Consider the following 22,041-nt stretch of genomic DNA (forward strand, 5'->3'; position numbering starts at 1 on the left):
CCAATTCAACCCTCCCCCTGTCTCGAACGCTATTTCTTGCCTCCCACAAGCCGGCTGCAATGTGGACTAAGTCATACATAGCACGAGTCCCCTCCGATACTCGAGGTAACAGCAGTCGCATCTTTTCACCTGCGCGGCGTGATCTTTCAGCGTCGGGGGTCTGCGCTTTGGAGGGGCGCCGCCGCCATTGCTTCCTGATTCTACTGCGCAGGCGCACCAACCGACCTGTAGGAGTCGCTGTCCACAACGCCCGATCCCCACCCATCAGTTTCCCACCCCCTAATACTGCCAATGTGTATTAGTACGGACGACCAGCTAAACTGAAAGCAATGTGGAGCGCTGGGCTCGAACAGGCGAACCCAGCGTCTCCAGTATTCGTGGTGAGCGCCTTGCCCACTGCACCACGTAGCCGCCCAGGAGGAGGTTGTTTCTGTTGTCACAGATCAATATGGTATAAGAGCTGTGATGATTCAGTGTTTTGCCAGTTCTTCCTGGCAAGAAATAACTCTTGCTGTAATTGCGTGTAAATCAATAAAGTGCCGTGTTCATTCCTGAAAAGCTTTTGTCCGTAATCTCATCTCCCACAACAGGGTCTTCTTTAGAAACACATACGTCCAGCCCCCCCCCCCCCCCTACTGTAGTGCCTCCTTTATTCATTCATTCAACCTTTATTTAAACTCCAGGGACACTGAGGTTACAGTGACGTCGAGTATACAATTTAAAAGAGATAGAATAACACAAAGATAAAACAAGTAATCAGCATGATAAAATCGAATTAAAATAAGATGAAAACAAGAAACGGGAAAAGCAGACTAAAAGCAATTACAAAATTACGTATAATGGTTATTAATCAAAGCCATAAATTGTCCAAAGATTGGAAGAGTATCCAACTTTAAAGTGCATTGAAGGGGCGTTCCATGAGTATGGAGCACTAAAAGAGAAGGGCGTTTTTCCAAAAGTGGAACACGCTCAGGGGAACCTTAAGCAAATGATTTGAGTGAGTTTGAATACAGAATTCCAATCCAACATGGTTGTAATGTAAGGGGGGTTGTTCACCAACAAGGGGGTCTCTTGTCTCGCCTGTGCGTGTGTTTGTTTGATCCCCTTCAGATCAAACGACCCCTCCCACCCACTACACACGGACTTGGCTGAAAGAAGGAGCACGTTCAGTGTTAGACTAAGACTCCCTAGATGTAACACTGAACAGCACAGGAAGTCCTATAATGCATCACTGAGCACAGGGTGACAGTACAGCCTGGCGAAATCTTCCTGGACACTTATATTTTACATTTTCACACTTATTACTGTACATTTTACTGTATGTTTCTGTATATTTTTGGCTGGATAGTTGTATATTTAAGATTGTATAATGTATACATACCAGAATGTATATCCCGGACCCTATTTTATTCTTATTTTTAATATTATCATATTCTTAATTCTCATTTTAGTCCTATTGACTACCTAAATGTTTATTGTTGTTCAATGTGAGCGATCTGTAGTGCCGAATTTCCCTCTGGATTATTAACCCTTTCACTGCCACACGACAGCCGGTTAACCTTTACTATCACACAACCGACGGCGATGCTACATCATTAGCATCATTAGCTCCGCATCTGTGATAGTAAAGGGCTAACCTTCTGTATTGTCACAGTGAAAGGGTTAACCGGCTGTTGTATGGCAGTGGAAGGGTTAAAAGATTTCTATTCTATTCTGTTCCACAGAGTACAACGACAGCATCCAGGAGCAGAACGACCTGTGCATGGTGAACGAGTACACGATGCAGGACGAGGAGGAGGAGAAGAAGGTGTGTCAGTTCAAACGCAGCCTGCTGAGGCAGTGCTCCGGCCTCTCGGACACCACCTTCGGATACGCAGAGGGGAAGCCCTGCATCGTCCTCAAGATGAACAGGGTCAGTGTCTTGATTGATTGATTTTATTGGGATAAAAACATGAAAAAATGCAAGCACTTATTTACATCATGGTCCCTGTTATTAACTCATTCACTGCCAGCTATTGGCCTCATCTTGTTCTAGCTAGGCCACACTTTAAAAGATAGGAGTGCGTCACCTTGTTTGTAGAGCTATATCTATATTCTATATTCTAGCTATGGATACAATACTATGGTCATTTGACAGTAACTATCTTCTGTCCAAGGTGCAAAAAATTATGTTTTTTTTTCATGAATACGTTTGCGCGTTTATCCCGTGGTGAATATAAGTATAGTTTCGGAATGATCCGGGCTAATTCCTGGGAGGCTGAGTTATAGGGCGTACGGTGAATTGGACTAAAAGCATTGGCGTTTCATCCCTGGACACGCTACTATTCCAAATCAAATGCATATAATAGGTATTATGTTTCATCATGAATGCATGAAGGGGAGGGGGGGGGGGGGGGGTTGTTTCTGATGCTTTGATTGCCAGTAACGGCATTTGTTGTGAACCCACACACGCTGATCAGCTGGATTTCAGAATGAAAACATTGCAGGATCAAGCTGGAATTGACGTCAGATGTTCCTTACCTTAGATCGGACTTATTCCAAAAAGAATATTCCAATTGTTTGATGTCCATCTGGTCCATCTGATGTCCATCTGGTCCACGACATAATCCAGCACAACACATGCATCGGGGGCATTTGACGCGCTTCAATACGACAGAGTGAACCTCTAAGCTTCCCTGTACTAAAAAACTGAGCGGTTTAAACGTAACACACGGTCTGGAACAGGGTTTACTGCACTCTTGATACTGCTACCTGGGAGGATCTGGCCGGTACTGCACCCTCTGGGTCCCAGTATGCATTTTGACGGCAACATACAGGTCTGTGACATTGAATAGAATATTAAAATCGAAAAAAGGAAAACGGACCAAATAACGTATATATACGTGGTTGGTGTTCAACGGTTGTCGGCCAAACACGTATATAAACGTTGTTGGTGGGGAATGTGTTAACACTTTGAGTGCCACGCCGGGTTTTCCTTTTTACCCCCTGAATGCAACCATCGGCGCCAATGTTAATGTTAATATCGCCTAATCTATGTTTTAAATTATGGCTATGTGTCTAATCTGCCCATCGCATTATCAAAGACTATTTTCCAGTCAGTGCTGTCAAGGCAGATTGGTTTTTTATCGCGTCATTTCCGTTTCAGAGCATTTAGAAAAGCACCCGTTTTCAGATAAAAAAAAACAGCCCATTCTGGACCATTCTATGAAAATCGTCTTTTATTGGAATATTCCACAACGTTGATATTCGTCTGCCTTTTTATGAATCGTTTTCAAATAAACGCTAGATGATCAATATTATACGTGCACGCAAGCACATTCGGGCCGCGCACGGATAATCGCCGCGTTGATTTCCTCTCTGACTTTTACAGTGAAACCGAAAGAGGACATTTCACAAAACAGCTTATAACTTCATAAAAATGTGTCTGATTATCCTAACACTGATAACATAGAGTCCTTACCTGACATCAGATGGTATCCAACTGGTATATTCCAATTCCTGATCACCATTCGAAAAAAATCGATAAGTGTATAGATCCAACGCGATAGAGTAGAACTCCATGATCAGCGGGGCTCAGAGGATCCAGAATGAACTCTGGTAACCTCGGCTGGTTCAGTGGACTGGAAAATGTGGAGTACCGGATTTTTTTCCCCATCCATTTTCATTGAGTCCATTCCAAAATCCCTTATGTCATCTGAAAGACGATAGGGGGCGCTTTTTTCCACATAGAATCTCCGGCGGTGCTCGTGTATACTCGGGTAGGCTCGCGTGATGCAATATGATTTCAGATCGCTAAAAAAAATAAAAATAAAAAATTCCGAGAAATCTCGTGAGTGGCTTTCAACCACATAAAAATAAACCAGAGATATCTTGTGTGTGGCAGTTAAAGTGTTAAAGGGGACATGCATTATAAATGGCTTTTTTCTGTGTTTAGCATGGTTTTATAGTAATACAGGTTAGTATCAATGGGTCTGTGTCTCTTACCATATTGACTCATCAGTCTAGTCTCGAGTTCACGAGATCCTCCCTCACTCAACTAAGCTGTTCTGATTTGACGGTTTTGCTGACGTTAATATAGCACTGATTTGCAGTAACGCCCCCTCTATGGTTGTAGTGCAGTGTAACCCGACACTTCCTCAAACGGGTTTTCACAGGCAGAGAACGAGAGAGAGAGAGAGAGAGAGAGAGAGAGTAACCCGACACTTCCTCAAACAGGGTTTGACAGGCAGAGAACGAGCGAGGAGAGGGAGGGAGAGAGAGAGGGACAGCGGGAGGGACTGCAGAAGTGTGTGTAAATGTGTGTGTGCCATCTCTCTCCCTCGTCGGGGACACACACACACACACAAACTTGACACATCTATCCTCTCTCTCTCCCTCGTCGGAGCATTACACACAAACTTGACTGCGTGTGTGTCGGGGACGCATCTCTCCTCTCTATCTACCTCTCTCTCTCCCTCTCTCTCTCTCTCTCTTGCTCGTTCTCGCTCTCGTATGCATCACGCTGTGTGGGTGACTGTCACTGAAAGCGCTTATGGGCGGAGCCCATCCAATAACAGGCTGAAATCCTGAGGCTGGAAAATGATGCTTTTGAGTACTCCATTAGAAATATAAAACAATGAAAAAAAATAAACTTACAGATGTGTTCAATAGACTCACAGGAATTGTGTAAAGTTGCCCAAATAGTGCATATATACGTTATTTGGCGCCAACGGATCGTTTTCCCTTTTTACCTGTATGTTGCTGTTAAAACGCATACTGGGACTCCGAAGGTGCAGTACCGGCCAGATCCTGCTAGTAGGCGGTATCGAGAGTGCAGTAAACCCTGTTCCAGACCGGCTGCTACACTCAAATGTCTCCAGACGGACTTTTCTAGTAATGGGAAACCTACAGTAGGGCTTCACCTGATCGCATTGAATTGTTTACCACAATATGTTGTGGTGGGTTATGTTGTGGACCAGATGGACATAGGATGGACCAGATGGCGATCAAATAATTGGAATATTCTTTTTGGAATACCACCGACCACAGGTAAGGACAATCTGACGTCAATTTCAGCTTGATCGTGCAAAGTTATCATACCCATCCCCCTGATTGGCGTGTGTTGAGGTAATAACGAATGACGTTACTGGCAATCAAATAATCTGAAACTACCCCCCCCTTTCATGCATTCATGATGAAACATAATATCTATGATATAGATTTTATTTGAAAATAGTAGCATGTACAGGGACGAAACGCCAATGGTTTTAGTAGAATTCACGTTGCGCCCTGTAGCCGGCCTCCCAGGAATTAGCCTGGATCATTCCGAAATTATACTCATATTCACCACGGGATAACGTGTGATTCATGAACAAATTTATAATTTTTTCCCATCTTGAACGAAAGATAGTTACTGTCAAATGACCATGGCATTGTATCCATAGCTATAATATAAAATATAGATTTAGCTCTACAAACAACGTGACGCACAGTGAAACTATGTAATGAAAACCTGGCCGCTATGAAAACCAGAGACAAAAAATGCTCTGAGTTTCGTAAAAATCAGTCAAAGCTTACTAAAAGCACGAGCAGTGAACTCCAAGCCCACGTGACTGAACTCAAACTAGAAAGAAACAGACTAAGAAACGACGTAAACTCCATGATCAAAACTGCAAAAAAGAATTTCATCAATGACAAAACTGAGGAAAACAAAAACAAACCACGTGAACTTTGGAAATTACTCAATAATCAACTAGGATGCAGTAAAAAACTTAAAACCAGATTCTCAAACATAAACATAAAAACGGACAACACGCTCATCACAGACAAGCTGGATGTAGCCAATTACTTAAACATTTTCTTCACAAACATAGCCACAACACTGGTAAACAAACTACCCTCCCACTCAGGGCTTTATGGGGTAGAACACATAGTAGCTTACTACAAAAACCTAGGGGTCCGCAAGGACGACTTCAAGCTGGAAATGGTAACAACAGATGAGGTACTCAATAAACTGAGCGCCCTCCAACCTAACAAGGCCACTGGCCATGACAACATCCCCTCCAAATTCCTCAGAGACTCAGCAGCCGCCATCACCCCAATCATCACACACATAATAAACCTCTCCATAAAACAGGGACACGTCCCCAAGGACTTCAAAATTGCGAGGGTGACCCCTCTGCACAAAAAGGGCAGCAAATTAGACCCAGGCAACTACCGCCCTGTTTCTATTCTCACCTCCATCTCGAAAGTCATGGAAAAAATAGTCTACGAACAGGTCGAAAAGTACCTAGCGGAAAAAAATCTAATCTACGAATTCCAATCTGGCTTCAGAACATCCCACTCCACTGACACATGCCTTCTCTATTTGAATGACCACATCAAACAAGAGGTGGACGCAGGCAAATACTGCGGCATGGTCATGCTGGACCTACAAAAGGCCTTTGACACGGTCAATCACTCCATTCTGATTGACAAGCTAAAAGCAATTGGTTTTGATAGTCTATCAGTGAGCTGGATGCAATCCTACCTTGAGGGGAGGGAACAGATGGTGGAGGTAAACGGTACCCTATCCCCCCCTCTCACAGTGAGCTGTGGTGTTCCACAAGGAAGCATACTAGGACCGCTACTGTTCCTAATTTATGCAAATTACATGTCGTCAGCTTGTGACTGCAACTTGTTCCTGTTTGCGGACGACTCAGCCCTGCTGGTCTCTGACAAGAACAAGTTACAGGTTGAAAAAACCCTCAGCTCGGAACTAGGCAGAATCTGCATATGGCTCGCTGATAACAAACTATCATTACACATGGGCAAAACAGAGTCCATTCTCTTCGGTTCAAATAACAAACTCAGCAAGACCGACGGCTTCTCAGTTACAGTGGGTGACAATATTGTCACAAGGAAAGATGAAATTACCTACCTGGGTTCCATCCTAGAGGCTAATCTCTCCTGTGACAAAATGGCATCCAATGTAATAAAAGAAGTCAACCAACGAACTCGATTTTTGTACCGGATCTCCTCTCTGGTAAACAAGAATACCCTGAAGACTCTGGCAGGAGCACTCATTCAGGGGTACTACGACTATGCTTGCACCTCATGGTACCAAAGCACCTCAAAGGCGCTAAAAACAAAATTACAAACATCTCAAAACAAACTGGTCAGACTACTGCTTGACCTTACTCCTAGAACCCACCTCACCCCTGCCCACTTTGACAACCTAGGATGGCTTAGAGTAGATGACAGAGTACAGCAACTTGCAATGGGCCTGGTCTACAAGATACACTACACGACCAAGGTACCCATGTACATGGCAAAATACTTCCCAAAGGTCAGTGAATACCACGATCACAACACCAGAGGGAGCTCCACAAATCATGTTAAACCCAGATTCGGCTCAAATAAGGGACTAAACACGTTTCGCAATTATGCCACATCAATGTGGAACGCCCTACCCAAAGCTGTAAAGGAATGTGGATCACTACCCACTTTCAAAACCTCTCTCAAGAGACACCTACGGGAGACTGCAATTCAACACTGGCCCCTGTAAATATCCTAACCCAACCCCCTCCAATGTACAGTCATTTACCTAGTATGGTTTTGTCAATAGTCCAATGTACAATTTTGTTTGTTTGTACAGAGTCTCCCCCCCCTCAATGTACAGTTTTGCTTGTTTATACAGTGTGCCCCCCCCCCCCCCCCAACCACCTCCAATGTAAATTACCCAGTATGGTTGTCAATATCCCAGTGTACCCAACCCCCCCCACCCAACCTCCTCCAATGTACAGTTTCTACGTCAAATGTATATACTCCCTTTTCTTGACTCCTTCTGTATCACAAACAGTACTGTATTTGCAAATCTGGTATGTCATAAATGTATAGATGTAGCAGTACTGACTATCTGTATGTCATGTATGTCATATATGTCCTGATGAATTGAAAATGGGGGACCCTGGTGGAAACAAGACGAAAGTCTTTCTCTGGTCTGCATCCCCTTAACAATTGTGTGTATTGAGCTGTACTGTATTGTACCCATTCTGCAATCTGTTAATAAAGTTTTCAATCAATCAATCAATCAAGATGGCGAAATCGAATGGCCCTGAATGTGTTAAGAGATGAGACAAACATCAACATAAAACATCAGCATAAAACATTAAGATACAATATGCATATACAGTTGAAGATAAAAGAATAATAAATATGCTACCCTCTCTTTCCTATACCGATAGCCATGTTCGTACAGACTTTTTGAAGCCAGTTAACCTAGGGGCCTGTTTAATGCTGCTGGGTCACACTACTCTTCTCTGCTCTGTATTCTTTACTCTCTTTCTTTCTTTCTTTCTTTCAATACAAGATTTTTTTCCAGACTTAACCCTTGCACTACCACACTACCAAATGGTTAACCCTTTCACTGTGACAATACAGAATGTTAACCCTTTCACTACCACACGACAAAGGGTTAACCCTTTCACAAGTATATAAGTATATATACTGTATATGTTGAGGAAATGAGGAACAGCTGGTCTAATTGTCCCATTGATGTGCATGTATTTAGAAACCAAAATGTCTGGGGTCAGTCCAATGTATTTTTAAGTGTATTTATCTGGACCATCCTGGTGGCTCAGTGGGCTTAAGACATGTGACATTGTGTAAGACATGGTATAAGTCCTGCCTACCCTCTCCCATCGTTCCTATCTCTCTTTACGTTTGTCCTACTATCCTATGTTGGTATAACTCTCCCACTGACCTACTCTCTGTCCTCCTCCCCTTCCGCGCTATTCCGCAACAACGCTGTCTCTCCCGCCCCTCCAGTTTAAAGGGGACATGTCTTGCTATTCCTTTCACTATTTGGGCAACGTTACACAATTCCTGTGAGTCTATGGAACACATCTGTAAAGTATTTTTTCCAAAAAATTCATTGTTTTGTATTTCTAATCAAGTACTCTAAAGCAGCATTTTTCCCCTTCAAGATTTCAAGCTGTTTTGGGCTGGGCTCCGCCCATAAGCGCTTTGAGTGACGGTCACCCACAGTCTGCACTGGCAAACAGAGAGAGATATAGAGAGATTGAGGGGGATACTAATTAATTTTGCCACGGGGGGGGGGGCATAATCCCACGGGACAATGCATTGGTAACTTGTTTCAAATGACAATATATACCCCTGTGAATATTATTGCACGGATCGGAATACGGAATGCGAATGGAGAAGCTCCTGCCCCACGCGTGGTCGGGAGGTTGTGTGTAAATGCTCCGTGTCCCTCCCTCCCTCCCTCCCTCCCTCCCTCCCTCCCTCCCTCCCTCCCTCCCTCCCTCCCTCCCTCCCTCCCTCCCTCCCTCCCTCCCTCCCTCCTTCCCTCCCTCCCTCCCTCCCTCCCTCCCTCTCTCCCTCCCTCTCTCTCTCCCTCTCTCTCTCTCTCTCTCTCTCTCTCCCTCCCTCTCGCCCTCTCTCCCTCCCGCCCTCTCTCCCTCTCTCTCTGACTACAACCAGTGCCTTACTCACATCAGCAAAACAGTCAAAATCAGAATGGCTTAGTTGAGTGAGGGAGGATCTCATGAACTCGAGACTAGACTGATGAGCCAAAATGAGAATTAGAGACACAGACCCCATTGATACAAACCCCCATTGCTAGAAAACAATGATAAACACTGGAAAAGGCAATTTATAAGACAGGGTATCTTTAAAGCCACCCTAGATGATTGCGATTGGCAACAACCCAGAACCCCCCCCCCCCCCCCCCTTCCAGTTCCTAAACGCTCACCGGTACAGTGCTGAACACAGTGGAAAGAAAGGTTTTGGGAGTCTAATATGAAGTAAAATGTATTTGTATAGCCCAATATTTGACCTTAACCCTCGATGAAGATAAGGGAAAAACTCCCACAAAACCTTAATAAAAACAGGGAGGACACTTTTAGTTTATTTAGTAAATAATTGCTAAAGTAATACAAGGAAAAATGTATAATAATCATAACACAAACTATAGACCGGTGAGCAGAGGCAACAGGGCATCAACAATGTCCACAGAGATGTTGGAAGAGAGCAGACATGGCTGTGTCTCCATAGGGAGGAAGCCCCCTTCAGATGAGGCCAATCTGTGGCAAAGAGGGTCACATTATCTGATTCTGATCTGATTGTGGCTGAGTTGTGTGCAGTACATTCAGCCATGGTTCGCATGGCCGAGATGTGTATCAGGGTCTATATCCATCCAAGCTTCCAAGAATACAAGTGAACCGGGTCAATCTGGCTTCTTCTCTTGATACACATCCTACATGGGAACAACAATAAATCTGATTTACAAGCCTACGTGGACCAGCTGGGTTCTTATTCCTGAGTGCTAAGTGTGGAAGATTTCTCAGATCTTGGCCATATATAAAATCAGATATGTGGTTCCTGTGTGAAAAAGGATCAATCCTCTTTTTAAAAAGGATCCTTCTGGCCTAGATTCTGATTGGATCTCATTCGGCATCATATAGCGACCGAACAGTTCAATAGAAGTTGAGTGTTGTTTTCAAAAAGAGAATAACTGAATAATGTGATCCACACATCACAGCTATGGTAATGAATGAGAACCGAGTGAGAGAGGGCGGACAGAGCGGACCAACGTTACCATCCGATGACACAGGAACACATGACTTACATGGGAACCACACATGTGATCTTAACCCTACTGTATATGGCAAAGACATGTTTCATGTTTAGCACTCAGGGTTTATACACAGGAACAGTAAATGTGATTTATATTCCTATGTGGACCAGCTGGGCTCTCTTTCCTGTGTTCCCCTGTAATGGGGCCAGTAACTTTGGTCGGCTCTGTCCGCTGCCTGTGACCCGCTTCTTCCTCATTACCATCGCTGTGATGTGTGGATCAGCTATTCACTTATTCTCTTTTTGAAAACATGAGTTGGAAAAGCAACACACTCAACTTCTATTGAATCTGAACTAGGGCCTGGTCGGTCGCTATAATGCCAAATGATATCCAATTACGACCTAGGCTGGCAAAAAAACCCAGAATGATCCTTTTTTTAAGAGGTAAACTGGCTGGGATTAGCATTATAAAGATTAGTGCTCCTTCCCGACATGCTTTATGATTATTGGTCCTGATGTGGAGTTCTCTATCTGCGCCCTGTGTTTATGAAGTGGCTCGTCTTTGCTTTATGAACTGAAGCCAATGTTGTGCCTCTCTGTCTCCCCGACCAGATCATTGGACTGCGGCCACGCGGAGATCCTTATATAAATTGCACTGCCAAGGTAAAATGCACACACACACACACTCGCGCGCGCATCCTGGCTATGGTCTGTTGAGTGTGACTGTGGCTTCTTCAGTGTGCCTGGTTTATATCTGGAGTCCTGTCACGCTGTGTGTGTGTGTGTGTGTGTGGGTGTGTGGGTGTGTGTGTGTGACGTGTGTGTGTGTGTGTGTGTTTCACTGTGTTGTGTCTTTTCAATAAATCAGTACGAATGTCAGTTATGAGGATTCATGCATGCCTGTCTTTACGTATCTTATGTCTGTTTGTTTTTTCAATACATGTGTGTGTATATACAGTATATATATATATATATGTTGCTGTTGTTCCATGTACTGTTTGTATGTAAGTTATGTAGGCCTATGTATGTCCGATTGTCCGTTCCTATGTCTGTGTTGTTTTATTTTCACACCCATGTCTGTAATTTGGTTTTTCTCCATGCTGCCTCTAGGGCCAGCAGGCGTGTTGGTAAGACGACCCTCTCCCACGGGTGTGTTCGTAAAGTAGCCCCAACGCCGCTAGAATACACTCTGAACCACTGGATGGTTCGTGAAAAATATTCAGAGCACTATCAGACTTCCTGTTTTTGTTTTATTCGTCTCCCCTTACTTCACTTTGGTGCCAAACTGGATTGTTAAAAGCGCTGGATTCAGAATTCCTCTTGGTTTTAAATTGATCTTGAGCCCCGCCCTCTTTTCTTGTTCCTCCAATCACAGTTGTTGCTTCTCTCGGATGGATTTCCCCGAATTTACCCCCCAAGGGGATCAATAGAGGAATATCTTTTTTTTTGACCAAATCTTTTTATTTTCAATTTTCAAACACGAAACAACACAACTCACAACACATTACACAATAATAACAATAATACATAAAAGACATCCAAGAGCATAAACTAACACAACAATGATTAGACAATAAAGTTGTCACAAAGTAAAAGTATAATCAAATTAAATTAAATATATACTATACAAAGTGCTGACCGAGCCCCCTCCACCTCCAGGCCCGGCCACCGCGAGCCACAATCCCGGAGGACCCACAGCCCGGCCCCCCCAGAGCCAAAGCACCACGCCTCTTTAGTGCCTCGACCCTCGGAGACCCCGAACCGCGGCCCCCCCCAACCAGAGCCCACGATCACCAAACCCAGATCAGAAGGGGGTCAGAAAATATACATAGGATCAGCATTGAATGAAAAATAATAAATAAAACAAAAATACAAAAAACACCATTACCACCAACATACATGAATATTCGCTCGTTCTCCCCCCCCCCCCCCCCCCTCTCGCCCCAGGACCCCAACGTGAGACATCCACATAATACCCCATTCAGTACTCAATTTCCAGAGTCATATGCGTTCTTTTAGTTTTTCCACCACAGCCAACCAGACCGCTATATTGGCCTCATTAAAGGAAAACTCCAACATTTTGGGAAATTCGCTTATTTAACATCTTCCCTGGAGTTAGACAAGAAGATGCATACCTTTTTTGTCTCTGTGCGTGCATTTAGCTTTGGGAACAGTCGCTCCGTTAGCGTAGCTTAGCTTCATCACTGGAAGTGGGGGGGGGGGCCGGAGCCTAACGTTCCCTACAGGGTCTTACAGTCACCAAATACAACTCCAAAACGTTCCTGTAAACATGTTGTGACCTGTGTATTCACCACGTGGAGAAATAAAAAATAATTGAATTAGACAATTACGTTTTATAAGCAAATATACTCTGAAAAATGTTTTGCCTAACCACTCAAGTCTCTGGGCGCAGTCAGTGGTTTCAACGTGAAGCCGTGTTTGTTGATATTCTCATTCCTTCAAAGGATCCGAACTGATTGAAGTTTATGGATACCATGACTTAAAATCCTCTTACCTTGACTATTAAAAGCCTCCCCAATTTAGAAAACAGTAATCCAATGGCTAGTATTGATAATATAATACTAACTACTGGCCTGCTTTGTTCAGTGGCCTGAATTTTTTTTTTTTTAAATCATCTCGCGGCCCTCCCGTGGCTGCTCGCGGCCCACCTTTGGGTCGCGACCCCGACTTTGGGAACCACTGCTCTAGTGGAGCGTCCCATGGGACTCCATGAGCCTTCAGAGCTGCCCTCATTTGTAAAGAAAAGAAAAAGGAGCTTCTGGGTCCTGAAAAGACCGGATACCCGAGTCATTGAAAATATCCCCCAATGTATGTATGCCTTTCCCTTCCCATCTAGGATATCTAATGGGTTGTTGTCCAATAAGGAGCAAATTGTTATTGAATAGTGGGGAATGCCAGCTAGCTTAGCCAAGATAGCGTCCGTTTCCTCATGGAATATCGACCTGATGAGTTCCTTATCCACGTCGTTCAGGGTTCCCAACTTGCTCTGCGTCTGTTTAGACATAATTCTAACTTCAAGAAAATCAAATGGTATAAAAAATAAAACGTAATCGGGGTTAATGTGGTTTGGTTGCCGAGCTCCGAAAAATCAGCCAGCCATGCGCTGTTGAACGGAACCGGAAGTCAATAGAGGAATATCTTATGTTATCTTATCTTTAACAGTTGCGATTGGAGGATTGAGAAAAGAGGGCGGGCTTGAGATAGGTCAATTAGGGTATTAATTCAGTGCCCACTTTGGTACCAACCTGTACTAAACTCATTATCATAAACCTCTGGTACCAAACGGGCGGAGAGAGTCGACTCTAGAAGAGTCTACCCTTCAATTCAACCAGTGGAGCAATCATGCAACAGTCAAAATAACCATCAGTAAGCAGACAAATAAGTATTCTGAAAAGGTTTTTGTGACAATATTTTGTCTGCTGTGCAGTTGCCCCATTGGATGGACTTGTAACCAGGAGAGTGGCAGGCACCCATCAAGCAGCCAGAACACTTAACTCACTTAACTCACACTTAACTCGCTCCAATTGACGAGATTCTGGTTGTGGTTGGAATCAACCATTATGATTAGGGATGTCCGATATTATCGGCCTACCGATATTATCGGCCGATATCGGCATTAAAATGTGATATCGGAAAATATCTATCGGTTTTCATTTTTTTTTTTTCTTTTTTTTTACATTTCTAGAACCTTTATTTACCCAGGCAAGCAAGTAAGAACAAATTCTGATTTTATTTATTGTCAAAAGTATGCATAATGTTGTGTTAATTCCACAACAAGAGATATGTAATGTTAATTACCTGAAATTATTCAGTTTTTTGGGGGGGGAAACCCTGCATATATCGGTATCGGTAATTAAGAGTTGGACAATATCGGTATATCGGTATTGGTAAAAAAGCCAATATCGAGCATCCCTAATTATGATGGAAAATAGTGTAGTTTGAATATAACCAGAATGATCCTGAGGTTACTATATTGGCCCTGTTTGACTTGTTGCATACCCATCCCCATGTTCCATAATTCCCTCTGGTATTTTGTGTTGAATTGGGAGCGTTCAATTAACGAAAGAAATTGTCAGATCATATTTTACGAACACACCCCATGTCTCTCTCTCTTTCTGTCTCTCTTTCTGTCTCTTACTCTCTCCCTCCGTTGCCTCTATCCAGCTCTTTGTGATGATGAAGATGTGATGCTTTGTCTCCTGCTTTCCAACAGCCTCTCATATTAGCGGACATGTTGTACTAAAGCTTACATCTATCCACCTGTCTTATCTATCTGTTAACTCTGGGACTGTCGTTCTCATGGGGACAATGATGAGGTCAGGTGAACGGTTGAAGGGGAGTATCACTCAATTTTAGAATCTAGAAACCTGAGAACCAAGACTTTAGATCTGAGATACGCTGATGATAATTTGATATATATTGGAGATACTTCATATTAGACGATGACTGGGAGACTGATTCTGTGGAGTTTTTATACCCTTTTCCATCTTGTCCAAGTCCGTCTGATGTTTAACATCAGTATGACATCACAGATGATGGAACTGTGCAAACAGTAGAACTTGAAAGGATAGAAAAGCCCTTTCCTAGTGTTCATCATTGTAATTGACCTATCCCAAGCCCCGCCCTCTTTTCTTGATCCTTCAATCGCAACTGTCGTGACAAACTTTGTTTTTACCAGCTGTGATTGGAGGATCAAGAAAAGAGGCCGGGATTTTAGATAGGTAAATTGTAAATGTCCCTTCGGCATGCATGAGATGGCTGCCGTATAATTTTGATATTGTTATGAAAATGAGCAGTGTTTCCAGTGTGGACCTCTTCATGAGACTATGATAATATAGTTAGAGGAAGAGGAACGGGTCACACAGCCTCAACATTATCACAGAGGTTCTTCAGCGCTGGACGACGAGGCTACTCCTTACAAGGCCATGTGTCTCCCAGTGTCCCAGTGTTCTAACGTTTCTATGACAACACTGACCCATCCTCTTATTATTATCCCATGAGTCTCATGCACCAAACCGGCACTGCTTTCCATGACAACATTATTAAAGATTCCACGTCGGCCATCATAGGTTTACCGACCAAATGACCATTCAAGAATATAGATTTCAATGTGAATGGGCATTTCTATCAGTTACCATTTAAACGTTTGCCTCTTACATCAAAGGTGAACGTTCACTAATATAGACTGAACGATGCCAGGGCACTTGCGCATTAACATCCAATATTTGGAAGCAGAAAATTCAGTGGTATTCCTCTTTCAACTGTTAGTACAGTGATTAGACATGGAGGTGCAGGTGCTGGTGTGTGTTTGAATGTTGGCCTGGAACCAGGTGGTGTAGTTACACCTGTAGGTGTCTGCTTGCTAACAGCTCCCCCAGGGTCCCCTGCAGCTCTCGCATCCTAACACTCGGCTCGGCGTCTGAAAGCCATCTTGGCATTGGTATCATATCTGCCCATTTGCCAGATGTACAAAGGGAACTGGATTTTCTGGTTTCTGGTGGCTGTCTAAACGGGGACAGAACGCACGTGGAATCCAGTTTGCCCCTGTTCACACACAGCCATGAGAACATATATGTTACAATACACATCAGATTAAACATCAAAGTTACACATCTAGTTTAACATCAAAACACCGGCATAAATCCTCCGCCTTGGCATTTAAGGGGATATTTTTTTTTGCCTACCTAGTTGATGGGGAAACTGGAAGTCCTTGAGTTTATCCAAAAACCACTCAACCAGTGTTTTCGTTTTTAACAATACTGGAAGTGGAACATTTTAGCATTCGTTAGCACCGTGCAAAGCTTGCGAATGGAAGTCAGTGGGGTTTGTGAAGCATGAATGTTGCTTAGCAACAGCATTTTGAGTGCTTCCCCTGTGCCCCACTGACTCCCATTAGCATGCTTAGTACGATGCTAACAATTACTAACATAGTCTGTTTCCAATATCTCAAAACATTGGCACTAGTGCTTTTTTGGGGGCACTGAAAGGACGCCCGCTTTGTGGCCAATCAGATCAGCTTCGGAAAAAAATGGTGGACTATCCCTTTAAGTAGTCTTTGTCCCATTCGCTTACAGTTGGGCTCAAATGATATGAATGCTTAGATGTTTCCGGAACACTGGGCCATTTTATCTCTATCCATGGAACCAAGCTATTCCCTCCCCTGCGACCCCATGACCTTTGTGACCTCTTACGGATGTCTGAAAGTGTCCAGACAGACACTGTGGCTGGCAGTCTGCTCTTAGGGGAAAGACATCCAGAGAAATACAGGCTGTGTCCGTAGCTCTCAAACTTATATCTCTCATCTTCATCTAGTCATTCTAGATTACTCTGTGAACCACAGGCGGTGAGCTTCCCTTCCGTTTTACATGTCTAACCATGTGAAATTCGATTTTACATGTATAAACATGTGAGAACATGTGTCTAAACATGTAAAATTACAACATCTCCTTCCAGGGGTGTAAACGCAACACATGAGTACTGAGACGTTAGTACTACATGTAGTCGTTTGGCATCCTTTAAAGACACCAAACCACCGCTTTTATTGTATTCTTATATTATTATTTGTTGGTTACACTTTGTGAAATGTCTCTCTCTCTCTGGACCTATATTCACTAGCGGCATGTGGGTTTTCACACCAGGCTTTAAGGAGAGATTGTTATAGTCATGTAAATTGTTCCAAATATCAATTTATTATGATTCATAAGCTAGATTCCGCCTGGTTACAAAAGGAATCTCTCTTTGGCTAGTGAGCTCTAGCCTCTTTTCAAAGCTAAATATGAAAGCTACATCTTCTAGTGGAAATAGGCTGTATTCTGTAGTAAAGGTTGGTAACACAAAGGGTTAGTATTCAGAGATAGCTTTGTAGTAGAGGCAGCTGTGTCCTTTTTTTTTTTTTTTTTTTTTACACTTTGTAAACAATGATAATGTTTTTTTTGGTCAAAACTCTGCTTCCGAAACCAAGCTGCACACATTTCTGGCGGAGAAGCCGCAGGGACTCGTCTGACTGGAAACCAGGCGATGTCGGACAACCTCTCCTGCACGAGCGCCTTCATGTAGACGGCCCTGGAGTCTCCCCCCAAAGCATGTGTGCGCCTGTGTTTTGGTTTTATCAGATATTGTTAGCATTTGTTGGCAAGTGGAGGTCAATGGCATCTGGTTTTCACCACGTCTCCAAACCTCCCCTGACCCCTGTCATCGTACTGTACACTCTTAAGGTCATAATGGTTAATGGAGGGTGTAATTGATTAGCTTCAACCCCTCTCTGAGCCCATCCTGTATGACCTACCTTCTCAAGGTGTTGCTAGGCGACCTGGGGTATTGTGGGGCATAGATCTCAGTTTGCATGGCCACCTAGGCGGGGAGAAACGACAGAGATTATGTAATTTATCTTGTTCAAGGCTCAATACAGAATCTGACAATAACGTGTTTTGATGTCGTAAATAGAAAAGGTTTGTGTTTTCGGAGCAAAATGTACCTATATTTTGAGTCACTTTGGTGCCTGAAAGATATGAGGAGATTATTTTCCATCAGCAAGTCCCAGCATTAAAGAATCTGTGTACATACCCACTGTTCTACTAATGAAACACAAACAAGAACAGCTTGGGGTTCAAACTTAAAATCTCTTACTATAGTCTGGCTGTATGGTTTGGGATAAACACGCCAACTGAGTTTCTGTGTTCCTGTCAGGCCAGCTGATAGGTCAGTTTCTGTGTTCCTGTCAGGCCAGCTGATAGGTCAGTTTCTGTGTTCCTGTCAGGCCAGCTGATGGGTCAGTTTCTGTGTTCCTGTCAGGCCAGCTGATGGGTCAGTTTCTGTGTTCCTGTCAGGCCAGCTGATAGGTCAGTTTCTGTGTTCCTGTCAGGTCAGCTGATGGGTCAGTTTCTGTGTTCCTGTCAGGCCAGCTGATAGGTCAGTTTCTGTGTTCCTGTCAGGCCAGCTGATGGGTCAGTTTCTGTGTTCCTGTCAGGTCAGCTGATGGGTCAGTTTCTGTGTTCCTGTCAGGCCAGCTGATAGGTCAGTTTCTGTGTTCCTGTCAGGCCAGCTGATGGGTCAGTTTCTGTGTTCCTGTCAGGCCAGCTGATGGGTCAGTTTCTGTGTTCCTGTCAGGCCAGCTGATGGGTCAGTTTCTGTGTTCCTGTCAGGCCAGCTGATGGGTTAGTTTCTGTGTTCCTGTCAGGCCAGCTGATGGGTCAGTTTCTGTGTTCCTGTCAGGCCAGCTGATAGGTCAGTTTCTGTGTTCCTGTCAGGCCAGCTGATAGGTCAGTTTCTGTGTTCCTGTCAGGCCAGCTGATAGGTCAGTTTCTGTGTTCCTGTCTTCACAACTGCACTGCTGTTTCTCTCATGCTTCCTGTTTCTGCCCATCCATCTCCCATCCGCCCCCCGACCCACACCTCCTCTTCCTGCTCCATCCTCTTCTTCTTCTACTCCTTCTCCTTCTATGTCTTCCTCTTCCTGCTCCTTCCTCTCTCTACCTCACTTCTCCTCTTCCCGTGTTTTCTCCATCCTCTTCGTCGCTCCTACTGTGTCCAACTCTCCTCCTTCTTCATCAACTTCTTTCTTCTCATTCCGTCCTCCCCCACCTCCACTTAATCATCCTCTTTCCATCTCTCTTCCTCCTCCTCCATTATGCTCCCTGCTTTACCTCTTCCTCTTCTTCCCCTTCCTCATTCCCCTCCTCCTCCTCTTCTACTCTGTCCTGCTCTTGATCCTCCCCTCCAGAGAGACGCTCCTTTACAGATGCAGTATTTCCCGTCAGAGGGTCGCTTCGATAAGATGTACTTCCCTTACTACGGCAAGAATTTACATGTGAGTTCCACCCCCCCCCCTCTGTGTGTTAAAGGTGCGGTTTACCCAAAGAAAAACAGGAGTGCTATCTATCCATCCAGATAGTTTTGGTGTGATTTGCTTAGTTTTGGAGATATCTGTCTTCAAACCACAAGCCGAGTGCCATTCAGCTCCGTTGTATTGGAGTAACAGCAGACCAAAACTAAGCCAATCGCCGAAACGATCTGGATGGATAGCTGGCACTCAGAGTTAGGGGGAAAATCCTTTTTACATAACTGTAGATACTATATCTGTACATATCCCTTACCTACTCTTACTAGTTACGCTGCTGGCCAGTATGACTTACTACCATAGTGTCTTTATACCTGTATCACTGTACATAATTACTTTACTCTGGATGCCAGACTTATTTTCATTGTGCTGTATAATGACACTACATTTGAATCTAATGTAATCTAAAATATTGTCACCTTCTTAAAATAATGGTTTATGTCACTTTCTGACGAGAATTATGTTTGTGTCATCTCTTCATGATGCTGGCCACCTCTGGTAAAATGGCCTACATCCTTAATTGAAAAGACCATGCTGTTCCTACCCAGTTGTGAAATGATTAATACATATAATTATGTATTTGGTTAAGTTTTTCTCAAAACTTGAAAATATGAGCCATTATTTTAAGAAGGTGCACTTCATATTTGTTTTGGGTGAACTGGCCCTTTTTAATGGTGTGTAGTGGGAACAATATGTACTCCTCCTGCTGGCCTAGAATTTAATCCGCTCACCCCATAGGGAGGTGTAGTCTGACGTCACTTTGGACCCGCCGTGAGGTCCACCCGTATAGGGATTTATCATTGGAAAAATGGATTATCGGCTATTGTAACAATTCTGCCTCATGAACATTGGAAAGCTTTCCATTTTTGCACAAAATGAGTTCCCTTCTATCACTAACATTATTGTTTAACCTTTTTTGTTGAAAAACAATTTGGCGATAATTTTTTACGATTAATTGCGAATATTTTCATGTTGAGCTATAGATTGTGGATGAATACGCACAGAAAGGTACACCATGCAAATGTTCATGCTTTATTTGTTTTAAACAAGACGATTTAGAAATGGGCAATGGGGAAATACGTTGCAATTTTGCGAGGTGGACCGGCCTGAAACGGCAATGACGTAACCACTACACCTCCCTATTGGCAGAGAAATGTTTTCTTCCCCACTTGTCTACTGGAACTACGATTTTCTCGCAGCGTTCCTAACCTCCCTCCCCCTCCCTCCCCCGCAGCCCACCTACGTTCAGCCTCTGGTGGCAGTGAAGCTGCTGCTGAACAAGGAGGACTACGACAAGGAGCTGACGGTGGAGTGCAAGGTGGAGGGCTCCGACCTGCGCAACAACGACGACCGAGACAAGTTCCTGGGCCGCATCACCTTCAGGGTCCGAGTGTCCGAGTAGCGGAGCGGGAGAGAGCGTCGGTCACATGGTTCTCTGGGCGGCAGAGCGCCCCCCCCCCCCCTCTTCTAGGAACCCATTCAACGTGAGCTATGAGCTCCAATAAGTTCCCAACCCTTATTACAGTTACTTACAGTTACAGGATAGAAACATGTTTTTCAGTGCATTACTCGATACTGGTCATTGGTTTTGCATGTTCATATCAGCCTCCGTGTAGAGAAAGAAGGTTTTGTTTAGTTTTTTTTACTGTTGGCGTGTGACGTATCCATTACTACTACTGATTTGAATGTTTGGAAGCGTTTAGAATCAAATCGCTGAATGCTTAAAGTGAATGGGGGGGGGGGGGGGGGGGGATTCTTTCCGGCACCAGGGCGACATGTGACCAGCGCACTCTGTAGGGAGGAGTCATCGGGGGGGCTGCGTTTACACAAGCAGAACAGATCAGGGTCCGTATCCATAACGTTTCATAGGCTATATGTCCACAGGGGCAATTTACTGGTGGTCCTGTGTAGTCCGACGCTTTGAGCATGGCACTGTTACACTGCCAAGGTTAGGGGTTCAATACCCACTGGGGGCCACTCGTGCTAATGATGTACACTCGCGGTATTAAGGTATAAACGTCCACGAAATGGCATAATGTTATCTAGATTTTATTTTTAACTCTAAGCTCTGGGTCCACATTCACAAAGCCTCCTAGAGTGCCGATCTGGGGTCAGTGTGACCAGGAATGCTTGTCTTCATGGCCTTATTCAGACTGACAGAGTGAAGCTGACTCTGGATCAGCACTCTCGCTTCTTTGTGAGGCTTTGGACCCCGATACTCTCACAGCTGTCCAAACAGGGGGAAACGACATGGAATCTGATTTTCTCTGTCCTCCCAGCCACCAGAAGATCACATCTGTGCCGTGAAGGCTGAACAATCAGACGATCTGCGCCTCTTAACAGATCCAGCTGTAGCGTAGGAATGCTCTCCTGACACCAGTTTGCCTCTTCAGTCATAGTGGAATTCAAGTAGTCATGTGACCCGGCCAGTGATCCTAGGTCAGTCCTCCTGTTCTTAGCTTGTTGAATGTGGGCCCAGGTTTTTAACTCTCTGTGGGACAGATATAATCTCCTTGTGGCTTTTCTAAACACGGAGAACAGCATGAAATGTGTTTTTCCCGTCTGTTAAGACATCTGTGAAAATATCAGGTCTGTGCCACCGGAAGGTTCAAACGCTTTTTTTTTGCT

At 44.0% G+C, this 22,041-nt stretch overlaps 1 protein-coding gene across 1 annotated transcript in view; it reads left to right on the top strand.

Moving 5' to 3' along the window:
• Positions 1-21,136, top strand: part of atp1b3b (ATPase Na+/K+ transporting subunit beta 3b) — an 86,545-nt gene extending 65,409 nt beyond the window's left edge. Inside the window, exons 4-7 of the mRNA XM_084325630.1 lie at positions 1,725-1,912; positions 11,170-11,220; positions 19,297-19,383; positions 20,648-21,136. Of these exons, the coding sequence (XP_084181756.1) occupies positions 1,725-1,912; positions 11,170-11,220; positions 19,297-19,383; positions 20,648-20,815 (494 nt within the window). The 3' untranslated portion in view covers positions 20,816-21,136. The remainder of the gene's footprint in view (positions 1-1,724; positions 1,913-11,169; positions 11,221-19,296; positions 19,384-20,647) is intronic.
• The last annotated feature ends 905 nt before the right edge of the window (positions 21,137-22,041 follow it).

The sequence above is a fragment of the Notolepis coatsorum genome (assembly GCF_963971535.1).
Source record: "Notolepis coatsorum genome assembly, chromosome: 1".
Lineage (NCBI taxonomy): Eukaryota > Metazoa > Chordata > Actinopteri > Aulopiformes > Paralepididae > Notolepis > Notolepis coatsorum.